The sequence below is a fragment of the Haliotis rubra genome, unplaced genomic scaffold (genome assembly GCF_003918875.1).
Source record: "Haliotis rubra isolate DU_JTF1 unplaced genomic scaffold, ASM391887v1 Scf222, whole genome shotgun sequence".
NCBI classification, from domain to species: Eukaryota; Metazoa; Mollusca; class Gastropoda; order Lepetellida; family Haliotidae; genus Haliotis; species Haliotis rubra.
Genome location: NW_025766248.1, coordinates 467,513 through 486,525, shown reverse-complemented (window position 1 = coordinate 486,525; position 19,013 = coordinate 467,513). Strand labels below are relative to the sequence as shown.

Here is a 19,013-nt window from a genome sequence, read left to right as displayed (position 1 = left end):
TGCTGGTTGAGGTTTGGAACGAAAAACACACCTGAACAACTGGCTTTACAAGTTGCTCAGAATCTAAGTTCTCTCGTTCAAGAGATTAAAAATCACCGAATGCCTGTTGATGCGAGTTCCGCATAATAAATAGTGTAACTTAATCATTGCCGATCCCTGACACAGTTTCAGTATCAAGTGCCTCATTTGCGGGTGATTAACTTTTTCTGACACGAATACGCGTGACTATACAATTTAGGAACATTAAAATAAGGATTAAAAAATACTATTTGTTTTCTGATTTTTGGGTAAATATCTGCCTAACGATGCAACAAGTGCGTTGTTTGTTTACTAGACATCACACGTTGTAACGTCAGCACATCGTCTAAGGAAACAAAAATTATCGATTTGGAGAAATCAGTGTCTCTTATAATCGATTGACAGTGTAGTTTACTGCAATGAAAGCAATTATATTGAGCAAGACGCCATTAAAGGTTTTGTCGACAACCAAACAACTTTTTGTCTATTAGATTTCACATCGCTAAAAGACATGAAGATGAATTTGCAAAGTATCATTATTTCAGAAAATTAATTGCACGTCACAGCTATGAAAGCTATGAAAGCAATTAAAGTTACAGAAATGCGTTTCACCGTGTAAGATCAGAACTTCCTCCAGCCTTTACAGGACTTTATCAACGAATGGGCATTTTTCGATTGGTACAAGGGTACTACAAGTGTTTGAAGACGACATGGGTGCTTTTGTACAAATAATTTGTGGACGAAATATGCAGAATATATTTAGTTAGGTGGTTGAGGTATGGGGCCAGTTAAGGTTTCACAATGCTAATTTTTTTGGAGGCCACATAAACAATCAGTCAATGCTAAATGTTTCGGAGGCAATACACACAAGGCTAAATTGTTCGGAGGCTACATATAAGGCTACATTTTTGGAGGCTATCCAGCTTGCCAAATCATTGTAGACTTGAGCAGGAGTCCTCTTTAGTATCTTTTCTTGTGTCTTGGGGACAGACTACATGTACCCGTACATTCTGTGAGTTCTCTTGCCTGTGTTTTGTCACATATGACTGTACAAACAGTTGGCATTTTGATTATAAATAAAAAACACCCAAGAATGGATTGGAATTAATGGCCTGACCTAGCCAGCTGTTGATTAGTGGATGTTGTTAAAGCCAAAGTCTGCAATATTCAAGATCAGTCTAAAGATCAGATATTTCACTTATATTATGGCAAACAGACAATAAGCTCACATGGACATGACAAACCAGTGAGTGAGTGAGTGAGTGAGTGAGTGAGTGAGTGAGTGAGTGAGTGAGTGAGTGAGTGAGTGAGTGAGTGAGTGAGTGAGTGAGTGAGTGAGTGAGTGAGTGAGTGAGTGAGTTTAGTTTTACACCGTACTCAGCAATATTCCAGCTATATGGCGTCGGTCTGTAAATAATTGAGTCTGGACCAGACAATCCAGTAATCAACAGCATGAGCATCGATCTGCGCAATTGGGAACCGACAAACCAGTGACAAGCTCAAGAAAACACCTAATGTGTTATGTTTGATGGTTACTGCTACTTTCATTTGTGACTGTAGCTCTGCACATGTGAATAATATCCTTGATATTGATGTGAAATGCCATACCATCATTTCTTTGTGAACAAGCAGGATTCCATATGCTTGCATATGTGAAACGTGTTCCCTTACTTATAACCATGAGCATAAACACTGAGGTACATACTTTATTTAGGTGAGTATTAAACTGATTTTAGGTACATTCCAGCAATGTCAATGCTGGGAACACAAGAACACCTACCCCAGAAGTGTGGTCTTCCAGTGTGAAGATCTACATCAGTGGGTATCTTCTTGTTAACCATGGGGCAATTTGGCCTCCTCCATTTCCCTACGCATACATTCTTAACTACAGTCATCCCTCGCCATAACGCGGATCTTGGGGTCCATGGATGACCCCCGCGTTATTAGACACCCACGTTATAGTAACTATTACATAATGCGGAACAAAGGCCAATTAAAATCATATTTTCCATGGACATAACAAAACTGCTATTTCGTGTATTGTGCCCAGTCAAAACTATATCGTATTGTTTGAGGTGAAAAAAAACAACCTTTGTAAATGAAAATAGATGTATGTACATGAAACTTGTATTAAGACCTTGGACTAGGTTTTCATCCAAATTAAGAACTGAAATTAAAATATGAACCTATCTATATCATCAACTATATGTTTCCAACTCTATTTTCATGAACCTTATAAAAACAGACATCGTTTGCTGGTGTACGTACTTGAAAAAGGAGATACTGATAGTCTTGCCTTTCATCAGCGTCTCTCTAGCCTTGTGGTTCAACAGTCTGAAGGTTGTATGTTTAGTCTCACTGAAATATGTCAGCGACATTTAGTGTTTGATTTTGACATGATTCCTTTAAAGTAATGTCATGTACATTGTGTTCAATGGCAAAATAGATTTCTAAAATGGTAATACTATGGAATATCCATTGAAACAACAGGATATTCTGTTGAATGACCCTGTCAAGAAGGATATTCTAAGAAAAGAATGTCCCATGAAAACAATGGGATAACTTGATTGTTTTCAGGTATTTGGGTCAGGTTTTAAACAATATTTCAGTTGAATCAACAAGTGTCTGAGGTATGGTAAACAGCTGACAGATACGAAATTGTGGAAATTTACCTGCAGTACCTTTACAATCTTTGAAGTAATTGTAAATAAAAAATATGAATGACTAAGTAAGAATAAAGCCTCAAAGGAACATGTAGCAGAAATAACTTTTAATTTACAGCTCAGTTATTTCAAACAGTCTGTCCACAAAGTAACTTGTTCATTAAAACAAAGCAGGCATATCAACTAACTGAAATCATAATTAACATGTGTGACTATCACCAACCAGGCATCTTGTAACTGAAGAACTTGCAAACAAAACATATATAGTCAAATATGATTTAACCATGGTAAAACATTCATATCTTCCCTGACAAACGTCTTTGAGAGGTAATTGAGAAGTTGGGAAGTGCAATATTGACAAACTTTATGGCTGACAACTTGTTTTATTTCTACAGTGTGACCTTTAGATACAGATTCGTGTACAAACAACTTATTTTATTTTGTCATTGCGACATACGTACAAGAAACTATATCGAAATGTCCCACACATGACATAAAGAAGTTGTTAAGGCCAGACCAATTTTATTTCTTGTTTTACAGAACCGCCTGTCGTATTTTTTCAAGAATAAGAAAATAATAATAATTAATTTTCCCCACTCAAAAAATAAAATCCTAGTTTTTCTTGGCCAAAAATGTAAACTTACACAAAAAGTGTTTTTCAGATTGTTTTTTTGCCCTATATACACTTCCTAAATTGCCAAAAATAAAATACTTTGAGTTTTTAGAAGGAATATTACTTTGCCTGGTGATTATATTTTTTTATTTTGTTCCCCCTCCTGCCTTTAGGTTTTCTGAGGACAAATATCGGTAAAACAAGAAATAAAATTGGTCTGGCCTAACCATAAAGTTTGTCTATGTTGTACTTCCCTGACAAAGTTCAGGATTCTTTCATTTTCAGAGCAAAATCAAATCATGCTTGAACTGTCCTGACATTAGCAGGCTGATTTCATGATGAACAACCAGAACAATAACTTAGATTACACATCATGATTACAGAAATACAACAACCTGTCGGAGTTGATAGTTAACACTGAGTTAACACTGATATTCCACAGCTGTCATTCATTCACAATGGACACAATCAGTCATTCAGTGTTTAGAGTAGGTTATTCTATACAGTGTGTGAGTGAGTTTTGTTTTATGCCGTGTTTAGCAATATTCCAGTAATATCACGGTGGGGACACCAGAAGTGGGCTTCACAAATTGCACCCATGTGTGAAATGAAACACAGGTCTTCAGCGTGATGAGCGAACGCTTCAACCACTAGGCTACCCCACCCCATCTACACAGAGTATACAGAACACTTAAGTTTAGATGGAACATGAAGAAAAACAAATGAAATGTCAACCCCTATTGTTGAGGTCTGGGAATGATGTCAGTGTGTGAGGTCATGAACGCTGGATGATGTCATGCTTGCATGTGTGACATATTGCTTTAAATGGCCAGTCACCACTGAGAATCACTAACATGCAAATGTATAGATTATATCAGGTTATTATCCTCAATCATTCTTCCCTTATAGGTAATATGATACAGCAAACATATTGCTTGTTATTCCTTTAGACTAGCCGCTAATAGCTGCAAATTTGCTGATGCGGCTCAAAGCCCCATTTACTCACTCACTCTTCCTCTAGACAGTGACGGAAACACAGATCACACTACAAGTAGCACTGAGTCAGAAGAAGAAAATGTTCTTCCCGACAGATTCATACAGTCTTAATGCCCGCTCATTTTCTTAAACATGAGTGTGAACGATGTTCGTCTTGACTGCCCATCTAATCAGCATCTGTTGTTTCAGCATCTCTAGGACTGTTCGCCTCCTTCAGAGAGCTAAATGTATGTCGTACGACTGTGTATCCATGGCCTGAGCGGGGATCAGAGGGCATGGCTGAACGGAAGTCCCTGCACTTTGCTGTCACCTCCTGGGTTGTGGAAGGAGTTGTCTCCCCCTTGATTACTGGGTTGAGTGTTCTGTTGAGGAGGTACACCCCTGCTGCCAGACCACCCAGGTTGATGCTTAAAATCATGCGCCGCTGCCAGTAGCGACCAAGAGATTGGATTACCTGGAAAACATGCTCTCATTAGAATTCAGTGATTTATACTCATATTATAGCATTATTTTTTGAGTAAATAGTAAAGTATTTCTAAGTCACTCAATATTTTCTTTCAAAATATAAGATAATTATGAGATACCCTGCTAATGACCAGAGTGAGTGAGTAAGAGAGAGAGAGTGAGATAGTGTGTGAGAGAGAGACAGAGAGAGAGAGAGAGAGAGATAGAGTGTGTGTGAGAGAGAGAGAGAGAGAGAGGGAGGGAATGAGTGAGAGAAGTTCTACACTGATTTAACAGTTTTCCAGTTACGTCTCAATGTTTTGGGTTGATATGCGAGGAAAGCCCAAAATGTACACTGTCAATTTTCTCAGGGCATAATGGGGATCAGACAAATCAATCGGCAGGTCAGAGTTGTCTACCCTGTTGTCCCAGGATTTTCAGCATTGACAGGAGTCCCTTATCTTCTTTAAGTGGCATTTAGAAGCTGGTATGATGAAGAGGAACATCTGTATGGATAGACAACTTCTTTATTTCCATAGATGCAATGTTTCGGTGTAGATGCTAAGACTGTTATCAAGCATGATCACTTTCCTGATAGCGGTGTTAGCATCTACACCAAAATGTTGCTTCTATTGCAAAAAGAAGTTATTGTCTATCCATAAAAGTTGTTCCTCTACAGTCCCCTATGTCAAGTCCTCAGTGTTGAAGGTTTGTGTGGTGTGATGAGCTATGTTACCCTGATCATGCACTTCTTGTCCTGGGTCAGGAGACAGACTCGACCACTCCCAGGGCGACACACCCGCGTCATCTCAATCAGGGCCTCTGGGTACAGCTTTGTGTTGTTGAATCTTGAGCCCATCCTGAAACAGTCACAGTGTATACAGTGTTCCATTCCATTCCCATCCATCCATCCATCCTGAGAGAGAGAGAGAGAGAGAGAAGGAGAGGAGAGAGAGGAGAGAGGGGAGGGAGGGAGGGGGCAGTAGAGAGAGGGGAGACAGGAGGAGAGAGAGGTAGGGAGACAGGAGGGAGAGAGGAAGGAGAGAGAGAGAGAGGAGAGAGAGAGAGAGAAAGAGAGAGAGAGAGAGGGAAGGAGAGAGAGAGAGAGAGAGAGAGAGAGAGAGAAAGAGAGAGAAAGAGAGTGGGCGTCCCTGAGAGAGAGGGAGGGAGGAGAGAGGGAGGAGGGGGCTGCAGAGAGAGTAGGGAGACAGGAGGGAGGGAGAGAGGTAGGGACACAGGAGGGAGGGAGTTGAAGGAGAGAAAGAAAGGGAGGGAGAGAGAGAGAATGAGAAAGGGCAATGGACGTCCCTGTCGACTATTTAATTTCTGCAAGTTAGCGACACCACACTTGACAGGATGTTCACTGACATCACAGCCCAAACGCAAGCCTTGCACTAATCACGAATGGGGGTTTCTAACACTAATCTAAGTCTGAATTCAGGGTTCAATTCTAATAAATGGGGGTTTCTAACTCTAACACTCAATCTAAGTCTGATTTCAGATGTTCAATTCACATAAATGAATTAGATATTCCTTAACTTCCTTTGAGTCGTATGCTGAACAAAATCCACATCAGCGGTCAAACAAAGTGAGGTGACAGGCTTGAACCGAACTTGACAGGACTGAATCTGGAGTGCATCTTGAACGCATCCTACATTGATCTCATGTTGTTTGTAGGTCCTGACTGATCATTAGAAAGAATCTAAATACTATTTGTCTGGCTGGTCTAGGTGAGACCATGATTATCATCCCCCTCTGGGAGAAACAGAGAGGACAACCCCACAAGGTGACGACACGTTCTCCATTACATATCGAACCGAGCTACGCTCATAATCACCAAACCATTCAATTTCATCAACACCATAAGCAGTAATTACATGCACTGATCTAAAATCACCACTCCTTCCTCACAACACAAAGAACATACAGCAATTTATACCGCCAATCCAGACACTTTCAACTACACACAACAATCTGACTGAAAGCACTGTGAAGCAAAAAGCAGCAATCTTGTAAGATAAAGTAATTATTTCAAGCTTTTATTAAAGCTATGGCAATCTAGAAAATTGCCATTTGATGCCATCTCACATTTATAAAAACTATGCCGATATTTTTCTTTCTTCGATTCATGAACATACATATTGGCAGTTGACCAAGGGTGATAAAAGCGTCTTGAAAAGAACAAAAATCTTCAACTCACCTTTTGCCGAAGGGCTGCAAAAGAGAAAACAAGATAGAAGCTCAAATCAATGTGATTACTGTGCAACTTGAAGAGCGCCCCAAGCAAGAAAAACTCGCCACTAAAATCAATGGAAAGAAAAATTACCCTTTCGATTTAAATTCTAAAATGAACTCCGGAAGGGTAATTCCTTAATCAATAACAATTTGGTTTGGGTTGTATTCAATCATCCCGTGGAAATTTGAGATTTCTTATCCGGTAACTGCTCAGCCAAGACAGCAGCCTGTCTAATTATCTCGGCAATGATTAAGCAGGTCGGTAATTTCGTGTGTATGATGCCACTGCATCACTTGTCATCATCCATTCGGCATCGGTTATGTTAATGAGGGTCTCAGTGTGATCACAAGGCCACTCCAGGACAAAACCTGCTGCCAATACGGCCATGATGAAACTCATCTCTAGCGCAAGGGGTTAATAATGTCTTTTGGCATATATTGATTTTCAAATTCAAATTAAGCCTGAATCCATGTCTTGTTATTCAGCACTTTCACAGCTAAGAAAACTGTTAAATAACTCAGCCATGCCCAGTGGACTAGTGTGTAGGGATTTATATCCTCAGAGTATATTCATACACAATGGACCTGTGAAGATTGGTCTTCAGTAACCCATGGTTGTCCTAAGAGGCGACTGACGGGATCAGGTGACATGGTTGACACATGTCATCGTATCCCAGTTGCGTAGATCGATGCGCATGCTGTTGATAACTAGATTGTCTGGTCCAGATGCAATTATTTACAGACCGCCGCCACATAAAACTAAACTCACTCACACTCACTCATTCATACACAATGAGCCAGATGGAAGCTGAGAGTAGTCTCCCTTGGCAGTCACTCATCCATACTATTCACACCCAGCTGCCATTTTGGCATCCCACACAACAGTTAACTTGCATAGGAACCTGACAGCCCATACTGCATGATCCCCTCTCACAGCTGATTTAACACTGTGTAAAAATCTGAAAATATACTCAAAATAATTTCTTTCCCCTAATGCTTGTTATTTTTTTGGATGATCCTCCCCAATACCTTGTAGTCTGACTAAATGAAAGTACTTTATGTTTTAAAACAAAATTTTCTCACGACCCTCCTCAAATATGTGTACAATTTTCTGTGACACTCTCAGACAGACTGATATCAGTTGGTGATACTCCCCTACCCACACAATAAATGACAGTCATTAAAAACAAAATGGATGGTGCAAAAACCTAAAACCACAGGTACTCCAGCATTTAATCCAATAGTCGTTAGTCCTTAGTCATCACATGTGGACTTGGCAAGGTTACTTGCCCTAAGAACTTTTTACTTGACTCTGGAATTGGGCCAGTACTTAAAGTCACAGTCTGTTTCTTTCTATATTTATGGCTATGGTTATCTGACAGAAGAATGCACTTCCTACCAAGTCGGTTATGAAAACATCCACGCTGCTCTCTTTGAAGGGGAGGTAAGTCACATCCCAGTATCCAGCATCGACTGCAATTTGCGATCTGAAAACAAACAGAAAATACAAAGCACGTCTTTCTGGGTTTTTTGTGTTTTTTTGCAGTATTCTTAAGTTTGATGTCACTTGAATATTAACTGCATTATGTTGAAAATCTTGTTCCACCCCTGAGTGTCATGGTGGGTGACACCAGAAATGGGTTTCACACATTGTACCCATGTCAGGAATTGAACCCGGGTCTTTGGTGTGACCAGCGGACACTTTAACCATTAGGCTACCCCAGCGACCCATAACAGACAAGACATCAACAAGTGATAATGGACAAAACACTAGTATATACAATATTTAGCTTATAAACTTTTTTGTGACCCTTTCTTGAACTTGAGGATTAAAGAGGATAAGGACCCTAGTGTACTGTATACTGCCTCCCCAAACACAATGGACAATGCGCAGGTGCTTCCTTACTTATTGTCAGAGCTCAGTTCCTTGTTGAGAGCTGCCACATTCTGCACAGTCCTGTCGACAGCCAGAGGGAATTTCTCTCCACTCAGATGGAATGCTTCAGGCCAACCTCGAGCAGCCTGTGACATAAACAGGATAATGTCACGATCAGGACAATATGTCATTTTGAATTTATTTAGGATCAAGGTCAGAGTACAGAGGTCAATAATGTCACAAAAAATGGAACAACTGTAAAGTGTCTTTTGGTTGAGCGGCATTTTCAGAAGTTATACATAGATGTCCAAGATATTTTTTAGTTTCATATAAAAATGGCTGGAATACAGTTCCTATGGATTAAACCTCTTTTTTTTGATTTCCCAATCACATCACCATCGCTTTGGGACCATTACAGGCCCCTTCATCAGGTGAACTGAGTGTCAGTGTTTCCACCTACCTGTATGGGGATACTGTCAGCTGCCACACCCTTCATGGGGTGAGTGTCACACACCACATCTCCAGGCTGGGGTCTTACACATCTCTGTAACAGTCTGTAACCACGGTAACACAGGATACAGTTAGTGGACAGGTTGGAATACTTTTAAAACTGCTGAGTCAGGGTGAAATGATAGTTTCCATTTTTCAAATAGGGGCATCTACACACATTTTACAGCTATATCATGAACATAGAATACATGCATTTGAAACCTAAAACAGAAGGAAAATATGGTCCATGAATTGTGCTGCTTACACAAGTTTGTAGAACTAGACTATCGCAGAATAGAGTGAATACATATCAGGTACATTTGGTGCTGAGTTTCTCCTGCAGCATTTAGTCTTGTACTGAATCTGAATATAGTCTTGTGACTTATACTGAATCTTTATTGGATGTGTAAACAAAGTCAGACAGGATATGCTTTAACTAACACAGTCCACATAATGATCAATTCCTGTAATCTGGGTACAGTACGTGGCCATCAGTGAGTCATCATTAGTGAAATTTCCAGAGATTTACATGTTAATTAACTGTTGCAAGAATAGTTTTCATAAATTGAGTAGAAGTCATTTTATTTTGATATTTTGCAAACATCTTGGAAATCATCTTCAGCTACGTGTACCTAATTTTCTTTCATCTTTCTGTTGATTAGTTATCGAATGACACCTGATTAAGCACCATAAGTACAACTTAATTTTAATCTATCCCATAGACAGCCATGTTAAACCTGATTGGTATATCTAATATGTGTTGTTTAAATAGCTGCAGTTTTCTTAATAATCATCGGAAAATTCAATGGAAATTATGCATATGTAGCTGAGATGATTTCCCAGCTGGTAAAACAGCATTGAAAGCAATTCGATCGAAACTAAACTTATGAAAATTATTCTTGCAAGAGTTAATCAACATGACAAGTCTATGGGAATTTCACTAATGGCCAACCACTCACTGATGGCCAACTATGGTATGTGCAACAACAAATGTTACAAGGTGAGGTGAGGTGAAATTGGATTTTACGTCGTGCTTGAGAATATTTCGCTCATATGACGACGTGCATGCGTGTGTACGTGTATGTGCGGCTGATTGTACTAGCTAGACTTAAGCTGGTGTTATAGTGCTAGCCCACTGAGATACCATGCCGCAGTGAAGCATGAATACCCCACTCAGACACATTATACTGACTCCAAACCGACCAGTCCTTGTTGTACCCATTAATGCCGAGCGCCAGACAGGGACCAACAAGTGCCATATTTTAACGTCTTTTGGTATGACATGGCCGGGGATTGAACCCGCGAACTTCCGCTCTCCGGGCGGACGCTCTAACCACTACACCATGGAGGAGGTTACAAATGTTACGAGGCTGGACACCCCTACCTGAGCATGTTGCAGGCGATGGTGGGTCTGAGCGTAGTGGCACCAAACACTGTGATGTTTCTGTGATGTAGACTCCCCTTGGTGAGGCCTATGCACACCGACATGTCCGTCCACTCGATGTTCAGGATCACCTCCACCTCAAAGTTCTTCATGTCCACGTTCCAGCCGAAGTAGTTCTGCACAGCGCCGCCGAAGTTGGCAGCAGCGCACATGGAGTCGAAGTTGTGACCCTCACCAGCTCGGTTACACGTCACTCGGAATGATGGCATGAGTGGATTGTGGGGCACCAGCTTCTCTCGGGGTTTCTCAGGACTCAAGGTTTCGGAGGGTGTTTTCTGAGGACTAGATGGAGGGGACGATGGCTTCTGGGGACTTGATGGAGGGGAAGATGGCTTCTGACCATCTACCTGCTCCTTCGTGTTGGATAACAGGTTCTGATCAGAGGGAGGACGAGGTAGCTTCACTAGGCTGTACAGTTTCTTCATCCACTTTCTTTGTATTTTCGTCACCGGATTCTATAGAAGGATCACTTTCTTTCACGTCAGCACATACATTGTTAGTTTCTTTCTCCTCCATGACATTTTCGTTAGACTCAGTGTCCTTGTTTCCCAGTGTCATTTTGGAAACTCCTGAACTCAGATCTGTTTCTTCTTCTGTTTTCACAACTATTTCTGATTGTGAACTCAACTCCTTGATCCCTGACTTGTCAGCGTCTGAATCGGCATCATCAAACTGGCCATCAATTACCCCTCGATAATGGCAGCCTCGACCGTCAACATATTGACCTTGATTGCTGATAAACTGACGGTCAGGAGGTTTTCCAGCATCACCAGATCCTCCATTCTGCCTTTCATCCTTCTTTCTCCAGTCTTTCCCTTTCTTGCCGAACTTGTCCTTCTTTCCAAACTTCCCACCTTTCTTCTTGGGCTGTTTCTTGGGCAGGTTTTCTCTGGAGGTGAGGTAGGGTTCCCCCCATGTCCACAGTGTCACTGACGGGGGTGGACAGGATGGGATGCTGGAATGTATACACCTGCTTCCACACCTTCAGTCCCTGTTCCCAGTCAACATCCCGCACCAACTCACGCAGCTTCCTCATACACTCCAACTGCAACAAAACAACATGCAATGTAGACTACTTACAGCTGATTTACCATCAGCTGAGACCACCCTGCTCCTATCAGCAATATAATATAAAGTGATCATACAAGTCGTGTGCCATGAGTATAACTTGGTTGACACATGTCATCGTCTCCCAGTTGTAGCTCACGACATCAATCACTGGTTTGTGTGGTCCAGACTTTATTGGGATCGTGAGTTAGTTAGTTTTATGCTGCTTTTGGCAATATTACAGCAATGTCCAGCACATCAGAAATGGGCTTCACACATTGGAATCAAACCCGGACCTTCGGCGTGACGAGCAAGGGCTTCAACCACTAGGCTATCTAACCGTCCCAAAGTGGTATCTACATCACTTCTAGACTCTATTATTTACAGAAGGCTGATTTTCAACTAGTCATAGAAATGGCATTTATTAAACATATTGTCAGTATTGGTAATCTAATCATAGTTGCAGGATGTAAACGGTGGGTTCAGCTGATAAATTCACTCACTATTTTGTCAAAATTAATATAAACAATTCGAAGGAAAATTAGGATAGAATGACGAAAGCAGAATCTCAGATTGCAAACATAAGCTTAAACATACACACTAGGAACAGATCTCATTTCCAGACAATGTAACAGCATCATCTGCTTAGGAAATTCACCACAGACTGTCTGGTTTGGATGATCAGAAGATGAGTGAGTGAGTGACTTTCGTTTTATGCTGCTTTTAGCAATATTCCAGCAATATCACGGCGGGGGACACCAGAAATGGGCTTCACACATTGTGCCCATGTGGGGAATCGAGCCACTTTGGATCTTCGACATGATGAGTGTGGGTAAAAGATAGCTTCAACCAATTAGGGAGATGGGTACCCACCATGTTCGATGAAGAAGATGAGAAGAAGAGCATGTGTGGGGGTAAAAAGATGAAAATTATAGTAACCATTGATTATCTCATTCAAGCATATCCATTATGATAAGGAACTGTAGTTTCCTTTGTAATCTGGCTCAGCTGTATTTGCTGCTGAATTGATGTTACAGTTTGAAGTTCAAGAAATAGATTTTAAAGAATAAAAAAACAAATTTCATCTGCAATAATGTTTTAAGTTCCCTCAAATTTATAGACCATTCCAGTTATCAATGGCCCACAGAGTGAAATTTATTGAACAAGGAGTGAAAATTATGGTCTAGACTTGCCAAAAATGGCCCATAAAAGTGTAGCAATGGGACTAAAGGCTCATGAGGAACATTTCCTTCCTAATCATGGCTTACAGAGCTGCATGCATACACATGCGGGGCTGTTTTAACTACATAGCGTATTTCCTCTAATAAGTGCTTGGGCACTTAGTTTTTCAACAGAGTTCCAGACTCGGCACTTATTAGAGAACCGGCACTTATTAGAGGCCCGGCGCTTACTAGAGGCCCAGCACTTATTGGAGGCCTGGTGCTTATTGGACACCCGGTGCTTATTGGAGACCCAGCACTTATTGGAAACCCGGCACTCATTGGAGACCTGGTGCTTATTGGAGACCCGGCACTTATTAGAGGCTCTGTGCTTATTGGAGACCCCCCAGCACTTATTGGAGACCCCAGTACTCATTGGAGACCTGATGCTTATTGGAGACTCAGTGTTTATTGGAGACTCAGTGTTTATTGGAGACCCAGTGCTTATTGGAGACCCGGTACTTATTGGAAACCTGGTGCTTATTGGAGACCCGGTGCTTATTGGAGACCTGGTGCTTATTCATCTAGCACCAGACCCCATACACATTTATATACATGAAACTCCTGATTGCAGCTTGGACGATCACATAATATCCATCAGTCCTCGCCATGTGGAAGACAGGAAGTTATGATTAAAGAGACCATTCCTTAAAAAATCTATATTTTTTTATCTTATTAGAGACCCGGTGCTTATTACAGGAAATACGGTTGTTTCACAGTGCTAGCTCTCTGTGATATATGCAATAGTTTAACATGGACACCCCACTTGACGCTAAGCTGGCCAGACCTTGTCTTATCCCCTTTGTCGAATGTCAGACAGTGTAACAACAAGTTAAACATCTATTGGTATGACACAGCCAGGGGAATGAACCAATCACCTTCTGTTCTCCAGACAGAGAGACCGTCCCTGTTCACTAGACCATGGAGACGGTCACAGAAGATGAGAGTCAAGCCACACCTACCTTGTCTTCAGGAAACTGGATGTTCTTCCAGGAGGACATTAGCACCCTGATGTTGTCTACACACCCTAGTTCCAGACACTGCAAACAAACCATATCTCAGTTTCAAAATTCACCATCCACGCGCAGAAAGGATTTATCTGGGATTCTAATCAATGTGTCCTTGGTAGGCAATACAATTTCTATAATTTACATCATTTTTCAAAACTTCTTTTTCAGAGATATTCTATCATTGTGTCCAAAGCAAAAGTGTAAACCTTCAGCCTCTTCCTCTTGGTTAGTCCTGTTCTCAGTGAAATACAAGTTACCTCACCATGCCATCACATCAATTCAAACCAGCTTTCAATATTCATGCTACTCCACAACCTTGAGACTACTAAATTCTGCTAGGGACAAGTGAAAAATGAATCAATTTTCCGTGTTTCTTATTTCTTAAAACTTTTGACTGAAAAAATAAAATGACAAAAATCACATAGTAAAGAGAGTGTTTTCTTCAAGCAGTGCTAGCTACAAGTGAGTGAGTGAGTATGTTTTTTTAAGCCGCTTTTAGCAACATACCAGCAACATCACGGTGGGGGACTCCAGAAATGGGCTTCAAACATTGTACCCATGTGGGGAATCTTCAGTGTGATGTGCGAAAACTTTTACCAATATAAAGTGAACTAGATTAACAACTAGACTAATGACCAGTATGGTTTGGGTCCTAAAACTAATATCTGGAAAGATATTAATCATGTTCAAGCTAGCTTCTAATTTCCCTTCAAATTCATTGTGGCAGGACTAAGAAACCAGAGATTTTACTATAGCATCAATCAATTTGGTATTCCATCATTCCAAGCTTTTCCATTAGGAGACATGTTGTCTTGAATTAACCACTGTTTATGAAAAGATAAATCAGCTTCTTTCTTGCTGTCAAACTGATATACATTCCCTGTGATCACAACCATCAATGGAAACAATATATTGTGATAAGTATAGTATTTGGAGATCTCCAATATTGATCAGTGCCAGGAACTTATACTGCCAAAAAAATGATCATAATGATCTCATAATGATGTCAGGGACTCATCTGGACCTGCTCAGATGCTGATTTTTGGCGCCATGTCAGCAGCAAACGTCAGCAAAAATTCCCAACTTGCAATCAAAGTTGTCCATATTTATTCATTTATAACCACTATTATAACTCTGTAAAGGAAACTTGTATCTTGATGATAACATGACCTAAAAAAACAGAAGAGGTATTGTTGCATTGGATACAATGTTATAAATAAATCTGAATTAAAAGAAATTAAGACTTTAACAAATTTCCAATTTGGCTTACTATTGATTTTCTCTAAGGGCACTCAGATTGGATTCCAAGATAAATCACCGGATTTGTTTTTAAGTTCACAAGTTTAATTCCATATTGGTGTAAAGAAGAATAGAGTGAGTGAGTAAATGTTACTTTAAGCTGCATCAGCAATTTAGCAGCTATTCGCGGCTTGGGAAGATTAGAGTTGGTTTTACGTCACTATTAGCAATATTCCAGCAAAATCACAGTGAGGACATCAGATATGGGCTTCACATATTGTACCCATGGACCTTTGGTGTGACGTGACCTGGACCTTTGGCGTGACGAGTGACCGATTTCATCACTGGGCTACCCCACCATCCTGAGGAAGCATAGAAATATTAAGAAAGACCCAGATTTACTGCCATTGCTGTGTTTACATAACAGCAACCCGTCAATGTGAGACCCAAGGAGCCTGTTTCATTTACTCTGCCAGGACAATTCACATCAATTATCTTGATTAACATCAATTAGATTAGAGTACAAGCAGCCATTGATAGTTTGCATATACACCTGATAATCACTTGCTGCTTGTTTATCTGTGACCCATTAATCTGTGTACTCAGACTGGCGGTGACAACTGATTGCTTAATCTTAGCCCTAGACATAATTTTATTACTTTGTGATGGTAACATACACCTTGTAAATAATCCATTTACAGCAATCGACAGTAATCAGTAATGAGCTAAAACAGTATGTTAGATAATGTGCAAGCCTAAGATAATGTGCAAGTATAAATCTGGTGAAATATTTTGGTGATGGGGTCTGCATTACTGCCTGATTCTATTATCCTCAGCTACCTATAGCACACAAGACTATTAAACAACAAAAGTAATTGAAGGTTTGAAACCTGGATAGTAACCCGGGCTTAGGTTATCGATTTTCTGACCCGCAGTGGGAGCCTATGAGAGTACCTTATTAGGGTCAAGTTTCTGGATGTTAAATACAATTTATTATTGCCACGGTCCATCTTTGTGTGGTTTATTGGTTCACCTTACTCACATACAACATGCATGGTATCAAAAAATAGCAAATATACAGAAAAAGTACTAAAGCTCAAGTTTATAAAGAAAAAAAGATAGTGCTCAACCACTGAACAATATGGCCAAATAGGGTTGGACCTTCCAGTTCCATACATATATCTTCATATGCTGAAGTATTGAAGACAACTTCAGTTCAGCAAACGAAGAGATGAAAATGTAATCTTTAATATTTTCAAAACATTTTCAATATGAAAGCGTGTCTCTCGTCGTCTGCTATAACATTTTTCGTTAACTTTTGCATGTGACCAACATAAAATCTCACCTTTTTGACATCTTTCACTGGTACTATGGCCATGACTTTCCCCCTCGCAGCTCTTGCTGTTATTCCGAACTTTTCTTCCACTTCCTCTTTTGCTATTTGTTCAAAACCAGTTGCAACTGTCGCTTCTATTTCGCACATGTCAATGTTTTCATTTGCTCCCTCAATCACGTTTTCTATGGGGGCCGCCATCTTGTTGTCACACAGTGGTACGAATTTCGTTACCACTGATTTCAATAGAAACGACCCCGTTACCATATTAAATACTATTTGTACCTTTTGGTTAGATACATTCCATAATTGTAAGGCGGGATAATCCACCAGTATTAACTAAAAATAGTTTTCTTTCTGAACAGCAATGGATCTCTGGAATTCAAACAATTCTAATATTTGTTTTGTATTTTTTTCTACTTGGTACATATGTTGATAGTTAAAATGTACAACAGATCTTTTTAAAAAAGAAGGATAAAAATTAAATAGTAGGATGAAAACATTTCACATATATAAAGGTGAGGTGAGGTGAAATTGGGTTTAACGTCATGTTTGAGAATATTTCGCTCATATGACGACGTGCATGCGTGTGTATGTGTATGTGCGGCTGCTTGTACTAGCCCAGACTTAAGCTGATTTTATAGTGCTAGCCCACTGAGCTACCATGCCGCAGTGAAGCATGAATACCACACTCAGACACATACTGACTCCGAGCAGACCAGTCCTTGTTGTACCCATTAATGCCGAGAGCCAGACAGGGACCAACAAGTACCATATTTTAACGTCTTTTGGTATGACGCGGTCGGGTCACATATATAAAACGATCTGTACAAATTCATGATCATCTTTCATATCAGATATCACACATGTAATATTTATGATATACCTGTCATAAGCATATGTATACAAAACAATAATGGTAGACAAGTTAGGTTTTCACGACTCTTTTACAATCTATAATTTCAAGATTAATATGCTTTCTATGTGTATATTCTCATGAAAACGTTAGCTGTAATACAATTGTTGTAACAACTGTTCTTTTCAAGGATGCATGTGAACTTCAAAACATAATTATCTGTCCAAGATATATTTATGGATTAACTTCTTTTTAATTTCCCAAACGACGTTTCGAGACCATTCCAGGTCCCTTCATCAGGTGAACTCATCAGTTCAACTTCAACATCAATGTACAACTTCTAAATGCCACTGAAAGACATAAATATCTGCATTTAAATTTCTATAGACACTTTAAACCTAATGCCAAGTCTTTCATCTCGTTTTCCGTGAAAAGATTGTGAGATGGAATATTATGTATTGTAACACCTCGCTGTAACCAGTACATCCCCTATTGTTTTCAGTTAATTGTTCCAGGGAAACCTTTATTTCAACAACAGCGTTATTACTGCAGACCTTCTAGTCCAGCAGATGCTCGTTCTAAGAGTAAGATTGAATGTTGTCACGCAAGTAGCTTCCGGCGGATCTCGCATCTGGTCATGTGACTTTCACGTTGTGTGTGTTTTGATGTGTAGGAGGATTGCTTCCGCCGAGTGCGACATGATCGGTCGATAGTTCGTGAGATTGGCAGAAGAAGGAAGCTTCATACACGAACTATGCCTGCCTGAGAGGTATATCATAAGTCAAGGCGCGAAATCAGGAATGTTTGAAAGTCAGGGGTCTACCTGGATTCTGTGAAAGTGTTCGTGTGTACAATATGGCGTCATGAGATTTACGTTCAGAAAGATAGCGTATGCCGTTTTGGGGCTGTATTTTTTGGTAACGTGTTACACCGGATTTGTCCTATTTCGACGGAGACTATATACAGCTTATACAAATAACAAGGAGCGGATTATTCTCGAAAAGATCCAGAGTTTGAGAGGTAAGACATATTTTTATGTTGCCTGTCAAAATCATTTTTCATATTATGAATGAAATAAATATTGTTTATGTCACTTTAACAGCGTTGACAGCTCGTTACGAATGAATGATGAGCCGCCCCATGTGATGACAGTACCAAATTTAGGCAATCATGATGGAATTTCAGATTTGATCTTCCTCCATGCTGTGATAATAAAGGCCTCTGACAGACTCTGTTATGAAAGACCCTAGACGGCCTCTTAGTACAGACTACACATTACCATAGAGCACTGATTGCCCATCCCGCCTCCCCTTCACTGACTGTTACACATTTCTTCTCACGCCTCACTGATTTCCTTTGTGGGTGACATTTCATGGTGTTAACTGACCATGTTATACGATAACTCAATATGCAAGTAATCCTTTACATTACAGTTTATGCCTGCCTCCCCATTGATACTACAATACACAACATGTTTAGCATCGAGATGTAAATGGATTTGTTACAAAGCAAAACGTTAACAGACACTTT

General features: G+C 40.1%; 2 protein-coding genes across 2 annotated transcripts in view; one reads left to right on the top strand and one right to left on the bottom strand.

The window, feature by feature from the left end:
* Nucleotides 1–3,915: 3,915 nt before the first annotated feature.
* LOC124277485 lies at nt 3,916–16,854 on the bottom strand. The gene is given in 11 exon segments (XM_046713183.1): nt 3,916–4,744; nt 5,471–5,594; nt 6,935–6,948; nt 8,369–8,456; nt 8,876–8,991; nt 9,306–9,387; nt 10,719–11,169; nt 11,171–11,684; nt 11,686–11,823; nt 14,008–14,085; nt 16,640–16,854. Coding segments are annotated over 11 exon segments (2,082 nt in total). The 5' UTR covers nt 16,829–16,854; the 3' UTR covers nt 3,916–4,456.
* A 1,250-nt stretch (nt 16,855–18,104) lies between these two features.
* LOC124277484 (ribitol-5-phosphate xylosyltransferase 1-like) overlaps nt 18,105–19,013 on the top strand; it is a 196,386-nt gene continuing 195,477 nt past the window's right edge. Inside the window, 1 exon segment of the mRNA XM_046713181.1 lies at nt 18,105–18,503. Within this exon segment, the coding sequence (XP_046569137.1) occupies nt 18,347–18,503 (157 nt within the window). The 5' untranslated portion in view covers nt 18,105–18,346.